Source organism: Camelus ferus, chromosome 17, assembly GCF_009834535.1.
Source record: "Camelus ferus isolate YT-003-E chromosome 17, BCGSAC_Cfer_1.0, whole genome shotgun sequence".
NCBI classification, from domain to species: Eukaryota; Metazoa; Chordata; class Mammalia; order Artiodactyla; family Camelidae; genus Camelus; species Camelus ferus.
Genome location: NC_045712.1, coordinates 18,823,054 through 18,844,130, shown reverse-complemented (window position 1 = coordinate 18,844,130; position 21,077 = coordinate 18,823,054). Strand labels below are relative to the sequence as shown.

Here is a 21,077-nt window from a genome sequence, read left to right as displayed (position 1 = left end):
TACTACTCAGCCATAAAACCCGACTACATAATGCCATTTGCAGCAACATGGATGCTCCTGGAGAATGTCATTCTAAGTGAAGTAAGCCAGAAAGAGAAAGAAAAATACCATATGAGATCGCTCATATGTGGAATCTAAAAAACAAAAACAAAAACAAACAAACAAAAACAAAGCGTAAATAAAGGACAGAAATAGACTCACAGACAGAGAATACAGACTTGTGGTTACCAGGGGGGTGGAGGGTGGGAAGGGATAGACTGGGATTTCAAAATTGTAGAATAGACTACACTGTATAGCACAGGGAAATATACACAAAATGTTATGATAACTCACAGAGAAAAAAATGTGACATGAGTGTGTATATGTCCATGAATAACTGAAAATTTGTGCTGAACACTGGAATTTGACACAACATTGTAAAATGATTATAAATCAATAAAAAATGTTAAAAAAAAAATTCCTTGCACTGGTCAGAGGGGTGATGTGTTTCCACTATCCTGACCAGAATGGGGACGTGAAGGTGGTCCATGGCTGATGGCCGTGATTTTCCCTTCTCTCAGTAGGAGCTGAGAGGACTGAGGGGGTTGGGGTAGGGGTGGTTTTTGGAAGAGTGTCCACCAATGCCCACCCAGCCAATCCCAAAGGCCCTGGTGTGGGAAGGAGTCTGCCCCCGGTTGGGAAGGCTGATTTCTCAGCTCCAGCTTACCTGGTTGCCACGTGTGCCCAGGCCATGGTGTAGTGCTCTGGGTGGAGGAAGTCGGCAGCCCTTTGGGCTGGGCACCTGGTCTGGTCAGGTGCAGTCAGGTATGCAACAGACTGAGGGAGAGACCTCTGAGATGTGGAGCCTGGGGACTCCTGAGCCTGCAGGTAGATCTTCACCAGAAACCTAGGGGTCAGGGGTACAGGCAGGTGAGGGGGTGGGGAGCTTTGTGGGACAGCCCAGCACCCCTCTCTCCCAGCAGCATGCACTCTTATGCTCCCTGTAGGAGAACCAAGGCCACCCAGGCTCTTTCCCAGGTCCCTACTGATGGCTGCTTCTCACTCCAAAGCCGAAGTGCATGCCCGGGCTGTAGTGTGCTCAGAAACGGCTGCGGCTGGGGCTGCAGAGCTGGGCAGACACTCTCAGCTCCTGAACATAAACCCTTTTGATATCTGAACAATCTTTTCTCTTGGTTAGGATCTTGTGATTTGGGGACTTATGATGAATTGTATGGTGACTGCGGAAATTAAATTTTCTTAGCTGATAAAAGGATAGATGCAAGGATGTGAACATGAACTGGAGAATCACAGGTGACTCGGCTTCTCCCTTGTGACAGCGCAGTGGTTGTAGTCTGGGTCAGACAGCCCTGGATTTCTGTGCAGCTCCACTGAGACCTATGTGACGCTGTAGAATTTCCTCCATTTCCCTCAGCCTCAGTTTCTCCCTCTCTAGATGAGGATGAGAGCCACCTCACAGGGGGGCTTGTGAAAACTGAACGCAATAGAACTTGCAGAGTTCCTGGCACAGTGCAGAGCATAGAGTATCTAATACATGATTTTGTATTCCTTTTGTGATTTGAAAAAATCCAATAAGTATATATTTTAAAAGCTTTAAAGAAATATTATGTAACATATTGGCCAGTAAGCCCTTTCTCCCTGCATGGAGATGTAGTCGCCCCATCTGGTCACCTGAGCCTGCACGAGGGAGGCCTTGTCAGCCACGAGACCCACAGGCTTAAGAGGGATGAAAAGAAAGCACCTGTTGGGAGGAAGTGGAATCAGCCATTTCTCCCTGCCTTTTAGGTTGCAGCCTCCTGGTGCAGACCCTGCGCCAAACCTGGGGTACAGCAGTGAGCAAGGCAGGTGGACTCCCTGCCCTCAAGGAGCTCCAGGTCACACAAAAAGAGACGCTTTCTGATTGTCATAATGGCTCTGAAGGAAACAGGACAGTGTTGAGTGAGAGGGTTGGACGGGGCTACTCTAGGCGGAGTGGTCACGGAGGGCGTCCGAGGAGGGGTCATTTGAGCTGAGACCTGAAGGGTGAGAGGAGACAGCTGTACAACAACCTGGGGGCAGGGAGTATCGGGAGGGAAGTGAGCATGGGAAAGAGAAACGTGTGGCTGGCGGAGGTGAGCAGAGGACAGAGAGGGAGGCAGGGGCCAGGTCATAAGGCCGCAGCGCGGACTGTGGCATTTCCCTACAAGCTGTGGGAGCCATTGAAGAATTTCAAGCAAGGGGAGGATGTGATCTTCTCTAGGCTTTGAAAAGCTCCCTCCGGCTGCCTGTGGAGAAAGGGCTGAGGTGGGGCAGGGTGGAAGCGGCAGGCCAGTGAGGAGATTGATGCTGTTGTCCAGGTGAGAGGGATGGCGGCCTGGCTGGGAGGTGCATGGATCTGGGGAGAAAAGGATGGATTGGAGACATGTTGAGGGAGTTGGACAGTCTCCTATCGGCAGTCCCCAGAGTCTGCTCCATCTGTGGGCATCAGAAGGTACTTCAGCTCCGCAGAGCTTGGGGGGGTCCCTGGGGGCTGGGCAGAGGCCTGGGCCTTACCTGGCCGTCTGCAGGTAGAGCACAGTGTTCTCACCCTCGTAGGTGCAGGAGGCTGCCACCCTGGTGACCAGGGAGGGCAGGCCGCTCAGCTTCGAGTAGCCGTGTCCACCGCAGGCCCTGCGGCACAGCTCCGCCCCCTGGGCGCAGAAGTCCGTCACCATGGCCTTGGCACCTGCGCTCAGTGCGTGAAGCTGTGAGGACAGGGAGGGAGTTAGGCGGCAAAGGGGGCCCTCCAGCAACAACCATGCTCAGCATTTACGGAGTGCCTACTGTATACTGAGCACAGCTCTGTGAGGTAAGCCCTGTTTCGTCAGCTCACAGCTTGACGAGTGAGAAGACTGTGACTCAGGTTATGTGACTCGCCCGAGGTCATACAAAGAGGCAGCCCTGCTGTAGGGGCAAGAAGAACATAGGAACACTGTCTGGGCCAGTGTCTCCAGGATCTCGGGAAGAGGTGCTTCCTGGATCAGGCTCACTATCATCTAAGAGCTATGGATTTTGCTGGCAAGCAGGGGTTTGGAGAGCTGGCCTTGGGAATGGAGGTCCACCATCAACCCACTGCCCTGGGTTGTAGGAGGGGCTGCCAGGCAGCAGACCTGGTTTGAGTTTTTGGTTCTTAAAAGCCCTTTCCCATCTTTCAGACTTTCAAGTCCTTGGGTGGAAGATTGTGTCCCTTAACCTTTCTGTGCTTCACTTCCCTCATCTACAAAATGGGTATACAAATGGTGCGTGCTATGCAGTTGGAAGGATTAATGAAGCAATGTTTATAAAGCACATGGCCTGGACAGACTAAACCTTAATGTATATGTAAGTCCACAGTCCTTTATCTGAGACCTTAGAGGCCAGATATGTTTTGGAATCAGAATATTGTTTTGAATTTTAGAAAGGTAAAGCAGGGCATTTAAGGTAGATTATATGTAAGACTACTAGAGGAGTCCAGGGCAGCCTTAGAAATTCAATATGTTAATATTTCTGCTGAAAAATGTTTTCACATGTAGTGGGATAAATCAGGTTAATTCAGGTCAAATTGCCACCAAATGAGTTCTAAACGACCTCTGGTTTTCAGACCTTTTTGGGTTTCAAAGTCACACCAGGGGTTGTGCACCTGTGTTGTGTACGCTGTGTATGATTATTTCCTCTAATATGTCTGAAGCTTTCTGGGGGCCAGATGTGGGTGGATTTGTATACTGAGGTACAGTTCACCCAGGGGGCCCTGGGATGTTGGAAGTCGGGGGGGGGGCGGAGTGAACGAGCCCATGGGGGCTGCTTCCCAGTGGGAGGACAGTTCCAGTCACCCTCCTCGTCCAGCCCACTGCAGGCAGCAGGTACCTCAGGCAGGAGGCTGAAGTCTTTGTCCAAAATGGAGCTGTAGGAGCGATGGAAGAACTCCAGGAGGCTGCTCGCCAGGAAGTGGAACGCATAGGCCGTGGCCAGCTGAGGGAGGAGCTTCTGCTGCTGCGTCTGGTAGTCCAGGATTTTAGCCTCCGGGTCGCTGAGGGAAGATTGCGATTAATCGCTACGTGCTACATCTGCCTTCCCATGTCCCCAGTGCCATAAACGCCTTTAAAATGGATGGTTTTTATAACTCACGGCAAAACTTGACCTGGACTGATGTGAGGGTAGTGATAATCTTAAATTCCCATCTAACGTGAAATCCACACGTTTTGCTGTAGAAATATTGACATGTTTACTTAATGGGTGCTGCCTCTTGTGGAGTAGGTTTACAAAATTACAATATATGCACCGTATTATCCTGCTAAAATCTGGAAAGTTCTGAATTCCAACATATCTGATCTTAAGGATTTCGGTTGAGGGCTTGTGGCCCTGTACCCCAGATGATTTGAACCTTGACATTTTGCTGTCCAGGTGCAGTTGCTGTGTGCTGGGAAATACGTGGAGCCTAATCAGTAACACTGAGGGTGTGGGTTTGGGTCTGGTGGGGTTCCGAGGTGGGGACGGCGCCTGCCTTGTCCGTTGCCATGCCCTCAGTGCCTGAGGCTCATGCAGCATAGGGGCCTGCAGTAACCGTGGAGCGGACTGATTATTAGCCAGACACAGCCACACACCACAAAACGGATCCAAATGTGGACATGCCACCGTCAGAGGTTGACAGTCACAGCCAGACAGAACCAACCTCAGCTGTGTACAGTCCAATCAGAGTGGCAGCTGGGCTTTTCCAGACACAATCACTCACATCTGACAGAACAAACTCGGGAGCCACACTCACCCACAGCTCGGCACCTAGCCATCCCAGACACATTCAACCGATCACAGCTGTGCTGGACCCAGCTGGACTAGGACAGACAGACTGAGGCAGAGCTGGTGGTACAGGGCCAAAGACATACAGTCCCACAAAGCCCTGTGTGACCAGACACTGACAGACAGAGGTGCGCCAGCCAGTCAGCCAGGATCAGAGGGAGCCTGACAGAGACCCCACAGACCAGATGGGGGAGGTCCAGGCAGGTATGTGTGCAAGGGAGAGTAATGCGTGCTCCCAGCACCCCACTCTGGAGGAGGGTTGGTGTCAGGGGGCAGGCACTGTGGGACCAAGGAAACCCTGGCTGCGGCAGCTCCTCTGGGCGCCCCTTGCCTGGGCCGGATCCGGAATTGGCGGCGTACGACCGAGTAGCGGATGGCAATGACGCAAGCCTTTTCTAGCATCGGTATGACCTCGCCCAACAGTATGTCCACCCGCGTCACCACCATGGTGAGGTAGTTGGCCTTTGCTGTTCCAAGCTTGATGTAGGTGCCGTCTGGCAAGACCTGGTGGACCAAGGACAGGCAATGTGTCTGAGCCAAGGCTCCCCAGCCTGCCCCATGCCCAGAACTGTGGGTACCACAGTCCTCACCTGGAAAAGACATAGTGAACCGCCAGCCAGGGATGTTTGCGTTAAAACGGAAACATTCCTGTGCTCCTTGCAAAATAGCTACTGTCTGAGTGGCTCGGTTCACAGCTCCTCTCCTGGGACACCCTGGACCTCCCCACGTGATAATGCCTGGCAAAATGGGGACCTCCAGAATGTCCTCTAGCACTCAGCTGGCGTCTGTTCAGTGACTGGTTGTGTCCAGGCCACACTGTAGGTAAATATGCATGCCACCCTCAGCCCACCTGTGCAAAGCGACTCAGCATGTTCTCCCTGGGGATCCGCACGTGGTCCAGTTGCAAGAAGCCATTATCCATGTGGTCAAATTCCATCTTGGGCCCAATGTCTCCAACGGTGATTCCTAGGAGGAGATGGAGATGGGTACGTCCTTGGGTTGAGAGCTTGCTGTGTGTCAGGTACCACACATGCATGCCAGCTCATCTAAGCCGCACAGCGGCCTGTGACATTGGGGTTATTACACCTGTTTGCGGGTGACCAAGCTGAGGTCAGGTGCAGAATCTTGCTCACAGTCACCCAGCCAGTTAGCACCAGGTCTAACAGGTACAACTGGGCCCCTCTCTGCCCGAGGGAGACATATCCTAGTTTCTCCCGTGGACCTCTGGTGCCCCAAGACTGGAGGCCTGTTGGGGTCTGGTAGGGATCTCCTGGCAGGGGTCCTAGAAGAAGAAACAGGGGCTTACCTGGCAGTGCGCTGTGGTCCTGGAGGCTCCGGATGGGCACTATAAAGGCATGCATGCCCTGCCGGGCTCCTGAGCAGATCAGCTGGGCCTGGACCAGGGCATGGGTGGCTGACCATCCCACTGAGGCAGAGAGGTGAGAGGCTCTGCGTGATCCCCGGTATACAGAGCAGACAAGCGAACCCTCCCCCATCAAGACCCTGGATGTGGGCCCAATCTGTGAGGAGGACCATGGGGAAGGGCAGGGCACTCCATGAGATGGGATGGGGCTTTGTCTGATTTGCCTCATAGGGTGTGGGGTCAGGGGAGGATGCACAGGAGCCTGGAGGGCAAGGGGTGCTTTCCAGGAGAACCACATAGGACAGGGTGTGCAAGGCAGAGGGAACAGGATGCTCAGAAGCTTGAGGACTGGATTGGCTTGGTGGGGCCAGGCACTGGAGGAGGTAGCATCCAGGGCAGCCCAGGGGTGCTTGGTCAGGATACTCCTTGATTCACAAGGCCTTGACTCATTGTTGGAAATAGCTGGAACCATTCATAGAGCTTTAATGTCAGTGTCTGGCTCTAGAGTGCACTGGCGGGGAGGGATTTATGGAGACTTGGTGGCTGGAGGTACTGGAGGTCATGTCTGCAAGTCAGGTTTGTGTAGCAACCACCCTGCAATATGCAGGCAGGATCTCCACGGGCATGGAGGCTCACGGAGGCTGATGAGATCTTGAGGGGACCAAAGCCCTCCACACCCTCTGGCTGCTCTTCCTTCCAAAGGCAAAGCTTGGCAAAGGCTATGGACGTGAATGAAAACACCCCAAATGGAGCAATCTGGGAAAGCTTGACATCTTTTAAAACTTGGTTTTATCATATTCTTCTGACTGAAGTGTGTGCTGTTGAGTTATTTTCTTTGAAATTGTGGAGGGAGGATTTTTACACCCTAGATTCTGGGGTATGTGTGTCAGAATCTGGGATCAGAACATGGGTTCCAAATCATGGGGAGACATGTGCATCGCTGCCCCCACCCCAGCAGATGGGCACCTTTGGGACCTGAAGTTGTCACTGAACGCGAAGAGGAGGAACTACCCTCAAAGAGCCAAACAAATCTAGCAGTGACTTGCAAGAGGCACTGTGAAATAAGCAAGCTTTTTTTCCTGTCCTCAAAAACCTATTAATGACTTACTCTGCCATCAACCTAATAATAATGAACACAGATGACTAGCGTTGACTAATATCCAGGTGGTCCAGCCCCTGTGCTGGTGCTTTCCAGTCTTTGCAGGACAGGTATACTGCGTCCCTTTTTCCGGTTAAGGAAACCAAGGCTCAGAGAATGAAGTAAAGTGCTCGAGGTCACTGGCCTGGCGGTGGCAGAACCTGGATTTGAACCTGCCTAATTTCAAAGGCTGTTTTCTTTTCTCTGCACTTTGGTCAGTGGACACTGATTCCTACCCCCGCCCCCTGCATTGCTCTCTTACTCTGTCTCTCCACCTCTCTCTCCCTCTCAGTCTTCCTCCTTCTCTGCAGGTTTCTCATGTCTCTGTCTCTCTGCTTTAGTTGGACTCCTCACGCTCATTATATATATATTTTCCATATTAGGGTTCACCTAATGTATCCTCAAGTGCCACAGATGGGTCTTCAGATGTGTATTCTCAAATCGAAGGAAGAGGGCCTTGGGGCTTGGCAAATCCCTGAGACTCTGGGGAGCACAGTCCCAGAGGCCCCCCCGGGGGCCACAGTGGGTGATGTGGCACCAGCGGCCAGGTCGGCGCTGGGGGGGGGCCTGAGCCTTTCTGGGTGTCTGGAGCTGGGGAAGGGAGGGACGCTTTCCTCATTGACTGTGTACCCTGTGCGCTGGCTGGTGGCAAGCTTGATCGTTAACTTGGTTGATGAGAGGAGTGGGGTGGGGGGGTGCCTGAGACAAGGCCAGGCGTGTGTGTTGGGTGGGGTGCTGTGTGTGAGAGAGAGGCCTTGACTGTCACCCCCCAGAGTTTGGATTGGTTTCCTCTGCTATTTCACAGTTCCCCCGGGGGCCGCTCAGCCACTCACTGATGAAATTCTTCACATCCCCTCTGTTTTACTGAATAAGAACCTGGGGGCTCAGGGGGGCAACTGACTTGCCTGAGGTCACCAGCCTAGAACAGGGAATCGATCTGAGGTCTGTTGGACATCAAAGTCAGTGCTGTCCACTTTGTTGTCCTTGGGGACAGATGGGGCTGAGGGACGAATGCATACTCACGGCCACCGGGCCACCATTTGATGGCCGTCGTCGTGGGACTGTGCACCACAAACTCCTGGGTAGCTGCATCGTAGGTGGCTTCAGTCTCCAGGCCCTGAAGATATGTCCCTGGAAATGAAAGAGGGGTGTTAAACATTGGGCCAGGATGGAAATCTCTCCGGGGGAGCAGCGTCTAGATGGGCCTGGAGCTCCCGGGCACCAGCCCAGTATGGAGTAGGGGTAGCTCCTAGCTGTAGTCTCCTTTCACCGGTGGGCTGTGCAGAGGACACATGGCCAGCCCATGATAAGGATGGTGGTTGACATTTCCAGAAGGAACGACTTGCTCCGCTGCTGGCTCATAAAGTGGGTTCATATAAATTAGAGAAAACCACCTCTTCCTCAGGACCCATGACTGCCCCCTGCTGTAACTTCTTCACACGAAATACACAGATCTGTGACTCCGGAGCTGTGAGGTGCACAACCTGCACACTGCACTCAGCAGCCCCTGCTCACCGTGCCCCAGTTCTGTCTGGGCATATGTTCCAATGATCTGGAACTTGTTGCAGAGTGGGGCCCACTTGGCAATCTGCTCCTCTGAGCCCAGGCTCCTGATGGATTTCAGGAAGATGTTGTGTACACCTAAGGCCAGATCTCCAGAAAGGCTTCTGTCGGGGAGAGAGACAGTGGTTGAAAAGCCTGTTGGAGACAAGGGCCCAGGGCCCCTCAGGCTGGGGGAGTGCAGGGGGGAAGGGGCGCTTGTTATCCTGGTTTCCCAACAAGCAGTCCCTATGTTGGGGAAAACAGTCCATGGGCTGGGTTTTCTGGGGGATCCCTGGTGAATTCCTCTCTGGTGGGCTGTCCTGGGATTGAGCACCTGTAAGCGTATCCTAACTCACGACTGTCTTCCGACCAGCCCAGGCGCTGTGCTAACATCTGAATGTGGAATTTCTTCTTTAAGGCGGCTTCGTAGTGTTCATTCTGGGTCATGAAATAATTATCCTTCAGGCTAAACACTGGGTCACTGTGGATGATGCTTTCTGCCAGGGACAGAGAAGAGACGGGTTAGAGTCCTGGGTGAGGTTCCTGGTACCTTCACATCTTCCCATCCACTTGCCTCATGGACTTGGAAAGGAAGTCAAACATTACTGTCATTTCACAGATAAAATGAGTGAGGCCCAGAGGTGGGAAAGTGACTTGCCCAAGTTACATAGCTATTCAGTGGAAGAATAAGGACTAGCATCCAGGCCTTCTGCTGCCTAGGTCTCTTCCATAGCCTAGATGGGCTCAGGGAATTTTGACATGTTAAAGATGCCATCAAGGTCCAAAGGAATGAATCTCTAACAGTGGAATTTTGAGGGCAGAGTTTGTTATTTGGAGGTGGGACTGCTATTGAAGGACTCTTTTTCTGAGAAAAGCATATTTTTATAAAACAGATGCTCTATTCCCTAGCCTCCTCTTACCAACTTTCCTGCGAAGTGCAGTGTTCTGGGCACCTCCGTCAAGGATTTTGGTGAGCTGTTCCACGTCAAAGGACTGCATGTGCCTCTCGCTCTGTATGTCAGGGTGCACTTGCTTGCTCCAGGTGTCCCCCAGTGACACTCGGTGCACTGGACTGCCCATTGTAGCCTGGATCTGCCTGGTGTCTGAGAAGAGATACTTCTGGCCTGGCTGCTCTGAGCCTTGGGCGCCCCTAAGATCCTGTGTGCAGGAGGCACTGCTCAGGGCTGGGTGTCAGTCAGGGCCTGCTTTGGAGGAAAGCAACTTCCCTTAAATGCCTGAGTGCCACTCCATCCCCACATTCCTCTCTGTGGACACTTGGCTGTGTACCAGGCACTGTCCAGGGCTGTATGCAGTAACTGCTCACTAAACAGTAGTTCAGTGAACAGTTAGGCAAGATTTTGACAGAGTCTGATCCCAAGACCTGCTCTGCCGCTTCAGTTCGTGTTACAAGCATTGCCTGGGAAGATCCTAGATGGGGTCTGGGCACAGGACACATGCTCTGCCCATGCTGCAGCCCCACCTAGGGGGCTCACTGGGGATCTCCTACATTCCAGGCTTACTCAGCCCACTTCTTGGAGCCTTGAGGGATACTATGGAGCTGAGGAGAGGAAGCCTGCTCTTTGCCTGTGAAGTGTTCCCCTTCGAGCCCTGTGTTAGTCCCGCCAGCCACGGAAGACCCTGCCTCCTACACAGCAAGCCCTCAGCCTCTTAGAAGCCCCTGTTCCACTACCATAAGGCAACCACCAGGTCTAGTCTGTTCTACTTCTTGAGTCTCTCTGATCCATTGTTCCTTCCATTCCCATGGCTACCACCCAGGCCACCATCATCTCTCACTTGTTCTTAGTGTCTTTCATCTGTTCCCTTGCTGGCTGCCGGCATAAGCTCTTAAACTGCATTCACACTGTTTGCCTCCCCTGCTGGGGATCCGCTCCCTGGTGCCTGCTGTTTGTGGAACAGAGGGCATGCTCTCTGCCCAGCCACCTCCCACCCCACTTGCCCCTTGCCCTGGGTCCGCCCACTCCCCCTACCCAGGCCTCCTGTCCCTCTCCTCCTGTCCTTTGCCCCCGCTGATTCCCCTGGTGTTCCTAGTGAGCCCCAGCCTCCAGGGCCACCTCATCTAAGAAGCCTTCCTGACGGCTGTGTCCCCTGGGAGAGCTGAGCACCCCTTCAGCGCCCCCCCTGGGTGCTATTAGAGTGGACAGTAAAGCACAATTCCTTACTTACTGGAATGTCCCTCTCCTGAGGCAGTGTGTTGGTTGAGGGGAGGGCAGCTCTGCTTTTTTGGGGTCCTAAGATCCCAGTTTGCAGGAGGCATACTGTAAATCTTTCCTGCAGGTGGCCGCTATTTTGATTCCCATTCTTCACCACAACCCTGCAGATCCACTACTGTTGTTACAGCTACAGAGCGGGCAGGAGCCTTGGGAAGGGAGGAGACTTTGTAAGGTCATGCAGCCGCATGTGGCAAATGGGATTCATATGCAGGCTTCCAAACTGACACCCCCAAGTGGGTGGCAGGGCCGTGGGGTGCTGACAGGGGGCTTGGCATGTTAGAGGGGCTCCCATCTGCCCCCTGGATCCTCTCTTCCTGCCCCCTCCTCCCTGCACTAACTGCTGCTGCCCCCTCGCCCTGCACATGCCAGGCCCAACCCCCCGCCTCTGCCTGGAACACTCTTTCCCCAGATGTCCTCCTGCCTCGCTTTCTGCCTCCTCAAGTCTTTGATCAGTGTCACCTTCTCAGTGAGGCCCACCTGAGCACCGTCTTTAAAGCCCCAAGCCCCTTCCCCCAGCATTCCCAACCCCCTCACTCTGGTCTCCTTGTTCTCTTTTCACTCACCCTAACATACAAGATAATTTACTCATTTACTGTGTATGTTTATTGCTGTCTCCACCTACTCAAGAGGGCAGGGATCTTTCTTACATTCCTGCTGTGGCTCTAACACTTAGCACAGGGCCTGGCTCAGAGGTGGCGTCTAGAAAATAGTTTAATGAAAAAAAGTAGCACTCAGGGTCATTAGGAGTGGTGGGGAGGGTCCTGCTCTTGGGCGTCTCCCAGTCCCTCCCCTGCCCCTTGGCCCGGTTCACCCGACTCACCTCTGTCCTGTGTCTGCACTCTAGGCTTGGTCTGGCCCCTGTAGCTGCAGGTCTAGGCCTCTCAGGGGTGGCCAGGCCCCTTTCTCCTCCCCGAGAGGGGCTGGACCACAGAGTGAAGGCAGTGCCTGGCGGGCTGTCAGCTTCCAGCAGTCCCTGTGCTCTCCTGCCTCCCTCTGGTGGGTGTGACTGTGCAGTGCCCGGACGGGTGCTGTGGGCGTGTGAAGCCGGATAGATAGCTTAGCATGAGGCTGGCTGGGCAGCTCAGTGAGTCAGGCCTCTGTCTTTCCCTGCCTATCTGACCTGCCTCCCAATGCCTGGTCCTGGTAAGATGTCCACACTGTCACTCTGCAGAAAGGAACACCACAGGCCCTGTCCGCAGTCCAAGGACCTGGGTTCACATCCTGGGGGTGTGACTCTGAATTACGTCACCTCCCTCAGCTTCCCTTCCCTCAGCTAGAACTCACAGGGTGTAAAGGAAAGCTGCTGGTAAACTGCAAAGCCCCACGTATTTGTAACTTGAGATTCTTACTGTTTTCTTGATTCCCCATGAGGAAATTCTTAATTCCCCGGAGTGGTATTTAATAGTGGCATTTTACATTCGGTGTCCTGGTGAGATATTTACAGGCAGGCATGTGAGCGCCTGGGCTGTACCGGATGCACTGATTGGGTTGGTTACTGACGTGTTTTTTTGAATGTCCGCAGTGATCTAAGCGCTGGAGCGTAGCAGGAAGCCCAAACCACAGAAAATAAAACTTTACTAGTCCCCTGCCTTTGGGAAGCTTCCAGGCTGGGGTTGTGGAGGTGCTGGGGAGACAGATAATCACAGTGAGAATGGGCAGGAAGACCCAGCAGGTTACTCACACCCACTTCTGATGAACTTGTGACTTTTTTGAACCTAAAACCTTCTTGCCCTCTCTTCCTCTCCTGACGTCTCCAGGGCTGTCCTGCTTTCTCTGTCAGCTCCCCTGTCTTTTCATCCCACCACAGTGCCACGCTCTTTCGGGAAGTCATGGCAGTCTGGATTTAGAAGCTCCTGGATTGGTTTTCTTAGCTCCAAGCTTTTGCCCCTTATGGTACAGTAAAATACATAGATTTGATCTTTGTCCCCAGTTCCCAGCACAGAGCTCCTAAAAACCCTTGGACTCTCCTGAGTGATAAGACTATCTTTTGTATCTGTGGCTGGGGCCCCCCAGATAGCTTCAGGATGGGGGCTGGTTGCCAGAAAGACGAAGCCTTAATTAGAAGGTTGGAACTTTTCAGTTCTTCCCCCCACCCCCATCCCACCCCCAACCTCCAAGGAAGGAGAGGGGCTGGAGATAGAGTTAATCAGTAGTGGCCAGTGATTTAATCAGTTACACCTACGTGATGAGACCTTGATAAAAGCCCTAAACAATGGGGTTCGGGGAGCTTCTGAGTTGGTGGACACACGGAGGTGCTGGGAGGGTGGTGTGGGAAGCTCCGCACTGCCTCCCAGCCACACCTTGTCCTGTGCGTCCCTTACAGTGGCCATGCCTGGGTCACATCCTTTATGATAACCAGTCAGTGTAAGGAAAGTACTTTCCGGAGTTGTGTGAGTCATTCTAGTAGACTGTTGAACCTGGGGTGGGGGTCATGGGAACCCCTGAATTTATAGCTGCAGGTATTGTCTGAAGTGGGGGCAGTCTTGTGGGACTGAGCCCGAAACCTGTGGGGTCTGCACTAACTCCAAGAGTTCGTGTCAGAATTAAATCGTTGGACACCCAGTAAGTGTCGGAGAATTGGTTGTTGGAGTGGGAAAACCACATGTTTAGTGTCACACGTGGTGCCGTGAAGAAGACACCACACCACGTGTTTCTGGAGCCCCTACAGTGCATTGAGCACTGCTTGGGGTGGGGCCCCAGGGGGAACCAGGTCTCAGTGAGTGGAGTGTGATGTTTATAGGTTCCTTCACCTTCCTTGCATAACAACTCAGGAAAGGAGGTCGCATCTCCCACTTTGCAGGGGAGGAAACAAACTCAGAGAGGTGTTGTCCCTTGGCCAGGTTTGCACAGTAAGTAGATTACAGAAGCTGGAATTTGAACTAGGTGTTTTGATGGTAGAGACTGGCCCTTAACCCATTTACGCAAGGCTGGAGAAGAAATCAACAGACCCAGGGCTCCTGTCCTGGCAGGACTTCTGAGACGTGGTGACTTCAGGCAGGCGCTTTCCTCTCGGGTCTCTGCCTCCTCATTTGTGGTATGGGGTGTCTGCTCACTGAGGGGCCTCACAGCCTTCCACTGTGTCCCCGAGGTAGCGTCCGGCTTGTGTCCTGAGGAAGGGGCAGGATCCAAACTCTGAGACGTTACCTAACAGGTCCTGCTGGGACTTGGGGGAGGGCTGGTCCCCTGTTTCTGTTGGCAGTGGCCACACACAAGGTGGTGGCTTCAGGAAAGTTGGCCTTGACCCTCCTGTTTGGACAGGAAAGTTCTGGGTTCCAGCTTGGCTCTGCCGAGGACTTGTGCTAACACTGACCGTGGGAAGGTGCTTAATTTTTCTCTGCCGTAGTTTCCACATCTTATCTTGAGAGTAAGCTCTTGATTTTGTTTAATATATATATATATATGAAATTTAAAAATATATATGTATAATTTGTTTAAATATAATTATATAAGTTTCAGGTGTAAAATATTATAATTTGACATCAGTGTACACTACAAAGTGACCACTCCCCAAATCTAGTTACTATCTGTCATCATACAGTTAACCCCTTTCACCCCTTTTGCCCACCCTCCAGCCCCCTGGCCTTCTGGTAACCACTGGCCTGTTCTCTGTATAAGTTTGTTTTTGTTTTAGATTACACATATGAGTGAAATCATGTGGTATTTGTCTTTTTCTTTCTGACTTTTTTCACTTAGTGTACTGTTCTCAAGGTCTATCCATATTGTCACAAATGGCAAGATTTTATTTTTTTATGGCTGAGTAGTTTTTTTTATATACACACACACACACACACACACACACACACATACACACACACCACATCTTCATTATCCATTCTTCATCCATCGACACTTAGGTTCCTTCCATACCTTGGCAATTGTAAATAATGCTGCAGTGAACATAGGGGTGCATATATCTTTTCAAATTAGCATTTTTATGTTCTTCAGATAAATACCCAGAAGCGGAATAGCTGAGTCATATGGTCGTTCTGTTCTTAATTTTTTGAGGAATCTCCATACTGTTTTCCATAATGGCTGCACCAATTTCTAATCCCACCAACAGTATATGAGGCTTACCTTTTCTCCACACCCTCTCCAACACTTATTATTTCTTATCTCTTTGATAATAGCCATTCTAGTATGTGTGAGGTGATATCTCATTGTGGTTTTGGTTTGCATTTCCATAATAGTGACTGATGCTGCAACATTTTTTCAGGTGCCTGTTGGCCATCTATATGTCTTGTTTGGAAAAGTGTCTATTCAAGTCCTCTGCCCATTTTTTAATCAGGTTGTCTGTTTTTTGTTGTTGAATTTTATGAGTTCTTTTTATATTTTGAATAGTAACCCTTTGTGGAATATATGACTTGCAATATCGTCTCCCATTCAGTAGATGGCTTTTTCATTTTGTTGATAGTTTATTTCACTGTACTGAAGCTTTTTAGTTTGATTAGTTCCATGTATTTTTGCTTTTGTTTCCCGTGCCTCTGGAATCACATCCACAAAAATATTGCTAAGGCCAATGTCAAGAAGCTTATCACCTGTTTACTTACAGGAATTTTATGGTTTCAGGCCTTCATATTCAAGTCTTTAACCCATTTTGAGTTAATTTTTGTGTATGGTGTGAGATAGTTGTCTCATTTCATTCTCTTGCATGTGGCTGTCCAGTTTTCCTAGCACCATAATGAAGAGACTGTCCTTTCTCCATTGTGTGTTCTTTGCTCCTCTATCGTAAATTAGCTGTCTGTATATGTGTAGGTTTATTTCTGGGCTTTCAGTTCTGTTCCATTGAGCTCTGTGTGTGTTTTCGTGCCAGTACCATGCTGTTTTGATTACTGTAGCTTTGTAGTATAGTTTGAAATGAGGGCGTGTGTTACCTCCAGCTTTGTTCTTCTTTCTCGATTGTTTTGACTATTTGCGATCCTTTATGGTTCCATACACATTTCAGAATTTCTTGTCCTAGTTCTGTGAAATATGCCATTGGAATTTTGATAGGGATTGCATTGAATCTGTAGGTTGTTTTGGGTAGTATGGACTTTTAAACAATATTGTTATTCCAATCCACAAGCATGGAATATCTCTCCATTTATTTTTGTCTTCAGTATCTATCATCAGTGTCTTACAGTTTTCAACGTGCAGATCTTTTACCTTGGTTAAATGTATTCCTCATTGGTTTATTCTTTTTGATACAATCGTAAATGGGGTTGTTTTCTTAATTTATCTATCCGGTAGCTCATTGCTTTATAAATGATTTAAGCACTACCTTTACTATATATTTACGTTTTCCAATGGGAATTTTACTTGTGTGTGTTTTCGTATTAATTGGCACCTTTTCTTTTCAGCTTAAAGAAGTTCTTTTCTTATGAGGCCAGTTTAGTGGTGATGAACTCCTTTAACTATTGCTTTATCTGGAGAAATTTTACTCTCTCCTTCAGTTCTGAATGATAACCTTGCCAGGTAGAGAATTCTTGGTTGGAATTTTTTTTCTTTCAGCACTTGAAATGTGTCATGCCAGTCCATTCTGGCCTGTAAAGTTTCTGCTGAAAAATCTGCTAAAAACCTTATGAGTTCCCTTGTACACAGTAAGTTGTTTTTCTCTCACTGCTTTTAAGATTCTTTAACTTTTACCACGTTAATTGTAATGTGTTTTGGTGTGGTTCTCTTTGGATTCCTCTTACTTGGGACTCTCTGGGCTTCCTGGACCTGAATGTCGGTTCCCTTCCTCAAATTAGGGAAGTTTTCAGCCATTATTTCTTCAAATAACTTTTCTGGCCCTTTCACCCTCCCTCCTTTTCCTGGGACCCCTATAATGTAGGTGTTACTCTGCTTGATGTTGTCCTAGAAGTCCCTTAAGGTATCTTCACTTTTTAAAATTCTTTTTTCATTTTGCTGCTCTGTCTAGCTGATTTCTTTTGCTTTGTCTTCCAGCTCACTGATTCATTCTTCTACTTTATCCAGTCAATTGTTGAACCCCTAAAGTGCATTTTTCAGTTCAGTTATACCTTCTCTTTGGTATTTTGTTATATTTTCTGTCTCTATGTTGAAGTTTGTACTGTGTTCATTCTTCCCCTAAGATTAGTGAATATCTTTATGACCATTACTCTGAACACTTTATCAGGTAGGTTGCTTACCTCCAGTTCATTAAGGTCTTTTTCTGGGGATTTATCTTGTTCTTTAGTTTGGAACATGTTCCTCTGTCTCCTTATTTTGCTTAACTATCTGTGTTTGTCTACGTGTATTATGCAAAACATAGACCTCCCCCAGTCTTGAAGGAGTGTTCTTGTGTAAGAGATGACACGTGGGGCCTGGAAGCATGGTCCCTCTGGCCACCAGCACCAGGCACTCTAGGGATGGCCCTCATGTGGCCCTTATGCCCACTGGCTGCGGTGGGCCTGCAGCTGCTCTGTGGGGAGGGTGGGACTGGACACTGGACACTCACCCGGCCAGGTTGTGACTTGGCAGCTGCACGGTGTGGACTGGGCTTGGGGCGCTCACCTGGCCCAGCTGCAGTGCGGCTGCTGCATGGGGAGGGCAGGGTGCAGGCTCCTCCGGTATTTGATAAATTCCATGTTTAAATCATCTTTCTCTACTTTGGAGCTGACTCTGCTCTGTATGTTTTGGATGCGATCATTTCACTTTGTTGTACCAAACTTTTGAATTCTCTAGCTTAATTTTTTTTTTAATGAAAATTAAAAACCTGTACAAAAGTGGAGAGAGCAATATGATGAACCCACAGGTCCTGACACTTAGCTTTAATAATTACCATCTTGTATCTCCCTATTCTTTGTTTTAAACTTCTTATTTCAAAATAACTTTAGATTTTCAGAAAGTTGCACGAAATAGTAGTTTCTGAATGCCTTTCACTCAGCTTCCTCCAATGTTAACATCTTACATAAGTGTAGTCCAGTTATTGAAAGCAAGAAGTTAACACTGATATCCTACTGCTGACTGATCTTCAGAACTTATTTGAGTGTGTTGGAAGGTCCCCAAGATCTACTTCAGGTTTAATGATTGGCTTGAAGGACTCCCAGAACTCAGAAATGCTATTATGCTCATGATCACGGTTTATTAGTGCAAAAGGATACAGATTAAAATCAGCCAAGGAAAAGTCATATAAGGCGGAGTCCAGGAGAGACCAGGCCTGACCTTCCAGCTGTCCTCTCCCAGTGGAGCTGTATGGACAGCATTTAATTCTTCTCTGTGTGACAACATGCACGCAGCGCTGATCACCAGGGGAGCTCACGCCAGCCTTGGTAGCAGGGTGATAGGGCGTGGGTCACACGGGAGGCTGGTGCGGCTGACCTTAGTTACTCAGTCTCCAGCCCCTCCAGAAATCGGACTGATACAGCATGACCCATGGCCCCACATAAGTCACATTGTTAGGGTAAAATGCCTGGCATTGACCCAAGGCCCCAGGTGTACAGAGGTACTCTTTTCAGGCAAGATATTCCAAGAGCTTTGAGGTTATCGCCCAGGATCTGTCAAGGGCCAGTGCTTTATCTGGAATGTGCAGGGTTTGAAATCCTGCTGAGTTGGTCATTTACTGCACATTGACTTTTGTCAGTTTTCCCCACTCATGTCTTTTTCCTGGTTCAGGATCCATTCCAGAATCCCACGTTGCATTTAACTGTCCTGTCTCCTTCAACTGATACAGTTCCTCAGTCTTTCTTTATCTTTTATGACCTTGATACTTTGAAGAGTACTGGTAAGGTGTTTTTTTTAGAATGTCCCTCAATTTGGATTTGGGTGTGAGAAGCTATGGGGTGACAGCTGCCCCAAAAAGGGGGACTGGGAGAAGGGCAGAAGGTCATGGGGTGGTCAGCTGTGAGGGAGGGATGGCTGCCAGACAAGCTTAGGGACAGAGAGAAATAAACAAGTGGAAATAGGAGTTGGAGGGTTCCGGTCAGTGACAGATAGGACAGAGCGGAAGTACTGAGGGAAGGGAGGGTGATAATTAACTTTTATTGAGTGCTGGCCATGTGCCTGCACTTGCCAAACACTTTATACGTGTTAATTCAGTCTTAACAAACTGTGAGGCTGGTACTACTGGAATCCTCATTTAACGGGCGAGAAGCTCAGAGATGTTAAGTAACTTGTCCAAGGCCACCCATCTGGCGAGTGGCAGAGCCGGGTTCCCACCCCCAAGGCTGAAGTCCGTCTGACTTTGTGGTCCGGGCTGTTAACAGCTATGCTGTGCCACCTGTCACAACATCCCTAAGAGAGAAGACAGAGAGGAAGAAGGAATTTCCATCCTTTGCGATATGCCAGACGCTGGGCAGGGGGCTCTCTGTCTGTTCTCTGAGGTTCCAAGATGTGCCAGGCGTTTAGTGGGTGCTCAGTGCGTTTTTCTCCTTCCTGCTCCTTCCCTGGGCTTCCTGGGCCACGGGCAGGCGTGTCGGCCCCTGTGTCTCTTTGGCCACTGTCTTCTCAAAGCCATGAGTGGGATGGGGCTGGGATTCTTGTCCCTGGGGCCCGCTCTGCCCCACCAAATTGGCTCGGGCCAGGCCAGCTGCTGGCAGGGAAGGAGGAAGGAGGAGGTCCATTTGGCCTCAGCAGGCTTGCAGAATGTTTCTGGCAGCAGATGGGAAGGCTTGAATGTGGGTGCTTTGCAAAACATTCTCCTGCAGCCTCCACCAGCAGATGCTGATTTGCCGAGATAAACACACGGGCTCCAGCCAGGTAGATGTCTTTTCTGCTACCTGCTGACTCTGTGCCTTTGAGCAGTAGCTTTGCCTCTTTAAACTCTGGATTCTCCATCTGCAAAATGGAGGTAATGACAGTCCTGGGGGATTAATCAAGAAAGTTCATACAAAGTACTTAGCCTAGTCCCTGGCACCGACACTGAATGTTCAGTAAGTACAGTTATCATTACTCGTGTCGCAGATGTGGGAAATGTGTTTCAGCAAGTTGCCCAGACTCGTGACAAGTGATTGGCAGGGCTGGGGCTTGAATCCAGGTCTGGGCACGGAATTAACCCTGTTTACAGGGCAAGTCTGATGCTGACCTCTCAGGGGGAATGAGCACTTTAGTTCAGGTACACCAAAGGGTCAGCTGGGTGCCCTGGTCCCATGGGAAGCCCTTCCTTGGACAGAGGAACCCCAGGTAGCTTAGCTGTTGCCAGGCAGCCCAGGAGAGTTGCTGGGGTCCCTCCCTGGGCGATCCTGCTCATCTCTCTACAAGTCCTTTCTGGGAAGTAGATGGGCACACTGAGTGAGAGGGCCAGTTTCGGAGAACAAGACCAGCCCTGCGTGCTCGCTGGGTGAGTACCAGCCAATCATCAACTCAGATAACTGTGACAGAGGATACTTGACCACTGGGAGGTAAGGGCTCTGTTCTCATGAGTCCCAGCGAAATGGGGCCCTGTAAGGCACGGCCCTGGTGGGAGCAAGGTGGCTGGGGCGTGGGGGTCCTTGGGAGCAACGAAACATCAAGTGGTTTAGGCCACTCCTCGGCCACAGGTCCAAGCCTGCAAGGGGACAGGAATCCCACCACCTTAGTAGATTCTAACCTGTTGGCTGGCCCAAGAGACTGGTTGGCTTTGGGCGTTGGGGTGTGACATTGGGGATGAGGCCACGTCTACAGTGTATGGACATTCCTCACCCCAGGACTCAGGTCAGCCTACAATGGCCTGAGTCTATTTTTATAAGTAGAAGCCAAATCTGCCAAGTTCAGATGGACAAATGGAAGGTTTGAAAGAGTTTTCTGAATCTCATGGCAAAAGGTCGGGATGGCATGGGGGCCTCCTACGAGCCCTTTCTAAGAGCAAAGTCTGGCCCTAGTGGGAAAAATGCAGACTTTGCTCACAGGTGGCTCTGTGTGAATCTCCTTTCTTCGCAAGAATTGTTTTGTGACTTCTGGCAAGTTCCTTAATTTACTTGAGCCTTGGTTTCTTCATCTGCAAAATGGGAAGGATGTTATGAGATTGCCAAGGGTGGTGACCTGGCTGGCTCTCCATAGATGCCGTGATCATTGCTGATACCCATTCACAACATTTTTTAACACCTACTATGTGCAGAGTCCT

The 21,077-nt window shown here is 50.2% G+C and overlaps 1 protein-coding gene across 1 annotated transcript in view; it reads right to left on the bottom strand.

Annotated features, from left to right (window-relative positions):
• ACOX2 (acyl-CoA oxidase 2) overlaps nucleotides 1–12,096 on the bottom strand; it is a 30,186-nt gene extending 18,090 nt beyond the window's left edge. Inside the window, 11 exon segments of the mRNA XM_014559358.2 lie at nucleotides 707–886; nucleotides 2,530–2,720; nucleotides 3,859–4,021; nucleotides 5,120–5,292; nucleotides 5,639–5,754; nucleotides 6,095–6,214; nucleotides 8,313–8,420; nucleotides 8,805–8,956; nucleotides 9,166–9,328; nucleotides 9,752–9,989; nucleotides 11,883–12,096. Coding sequence (XP_014414844.1) covers nucleotides 707–886; nucleotides 2,530–2,720; nucleotides 3,859–4,021; nucleotides 5,120–5,292; nucleotides 5,639–5,754; nucleotides 6,095–6,214; nucleotides 8,313–8,420; nucleotides 8,805–8,956; nucleotides 9,166–9,328; nucleotides 9,752–9,911 — 1,526 coding nt within the window. The 5' untranslated portion in view covers nucleotides 9,912–9,989; nucleotides 11,883–12,096.
• Between the last annotated feature and the right edge of the window lie 8,981 nt (nucleotides 12,097–21,077).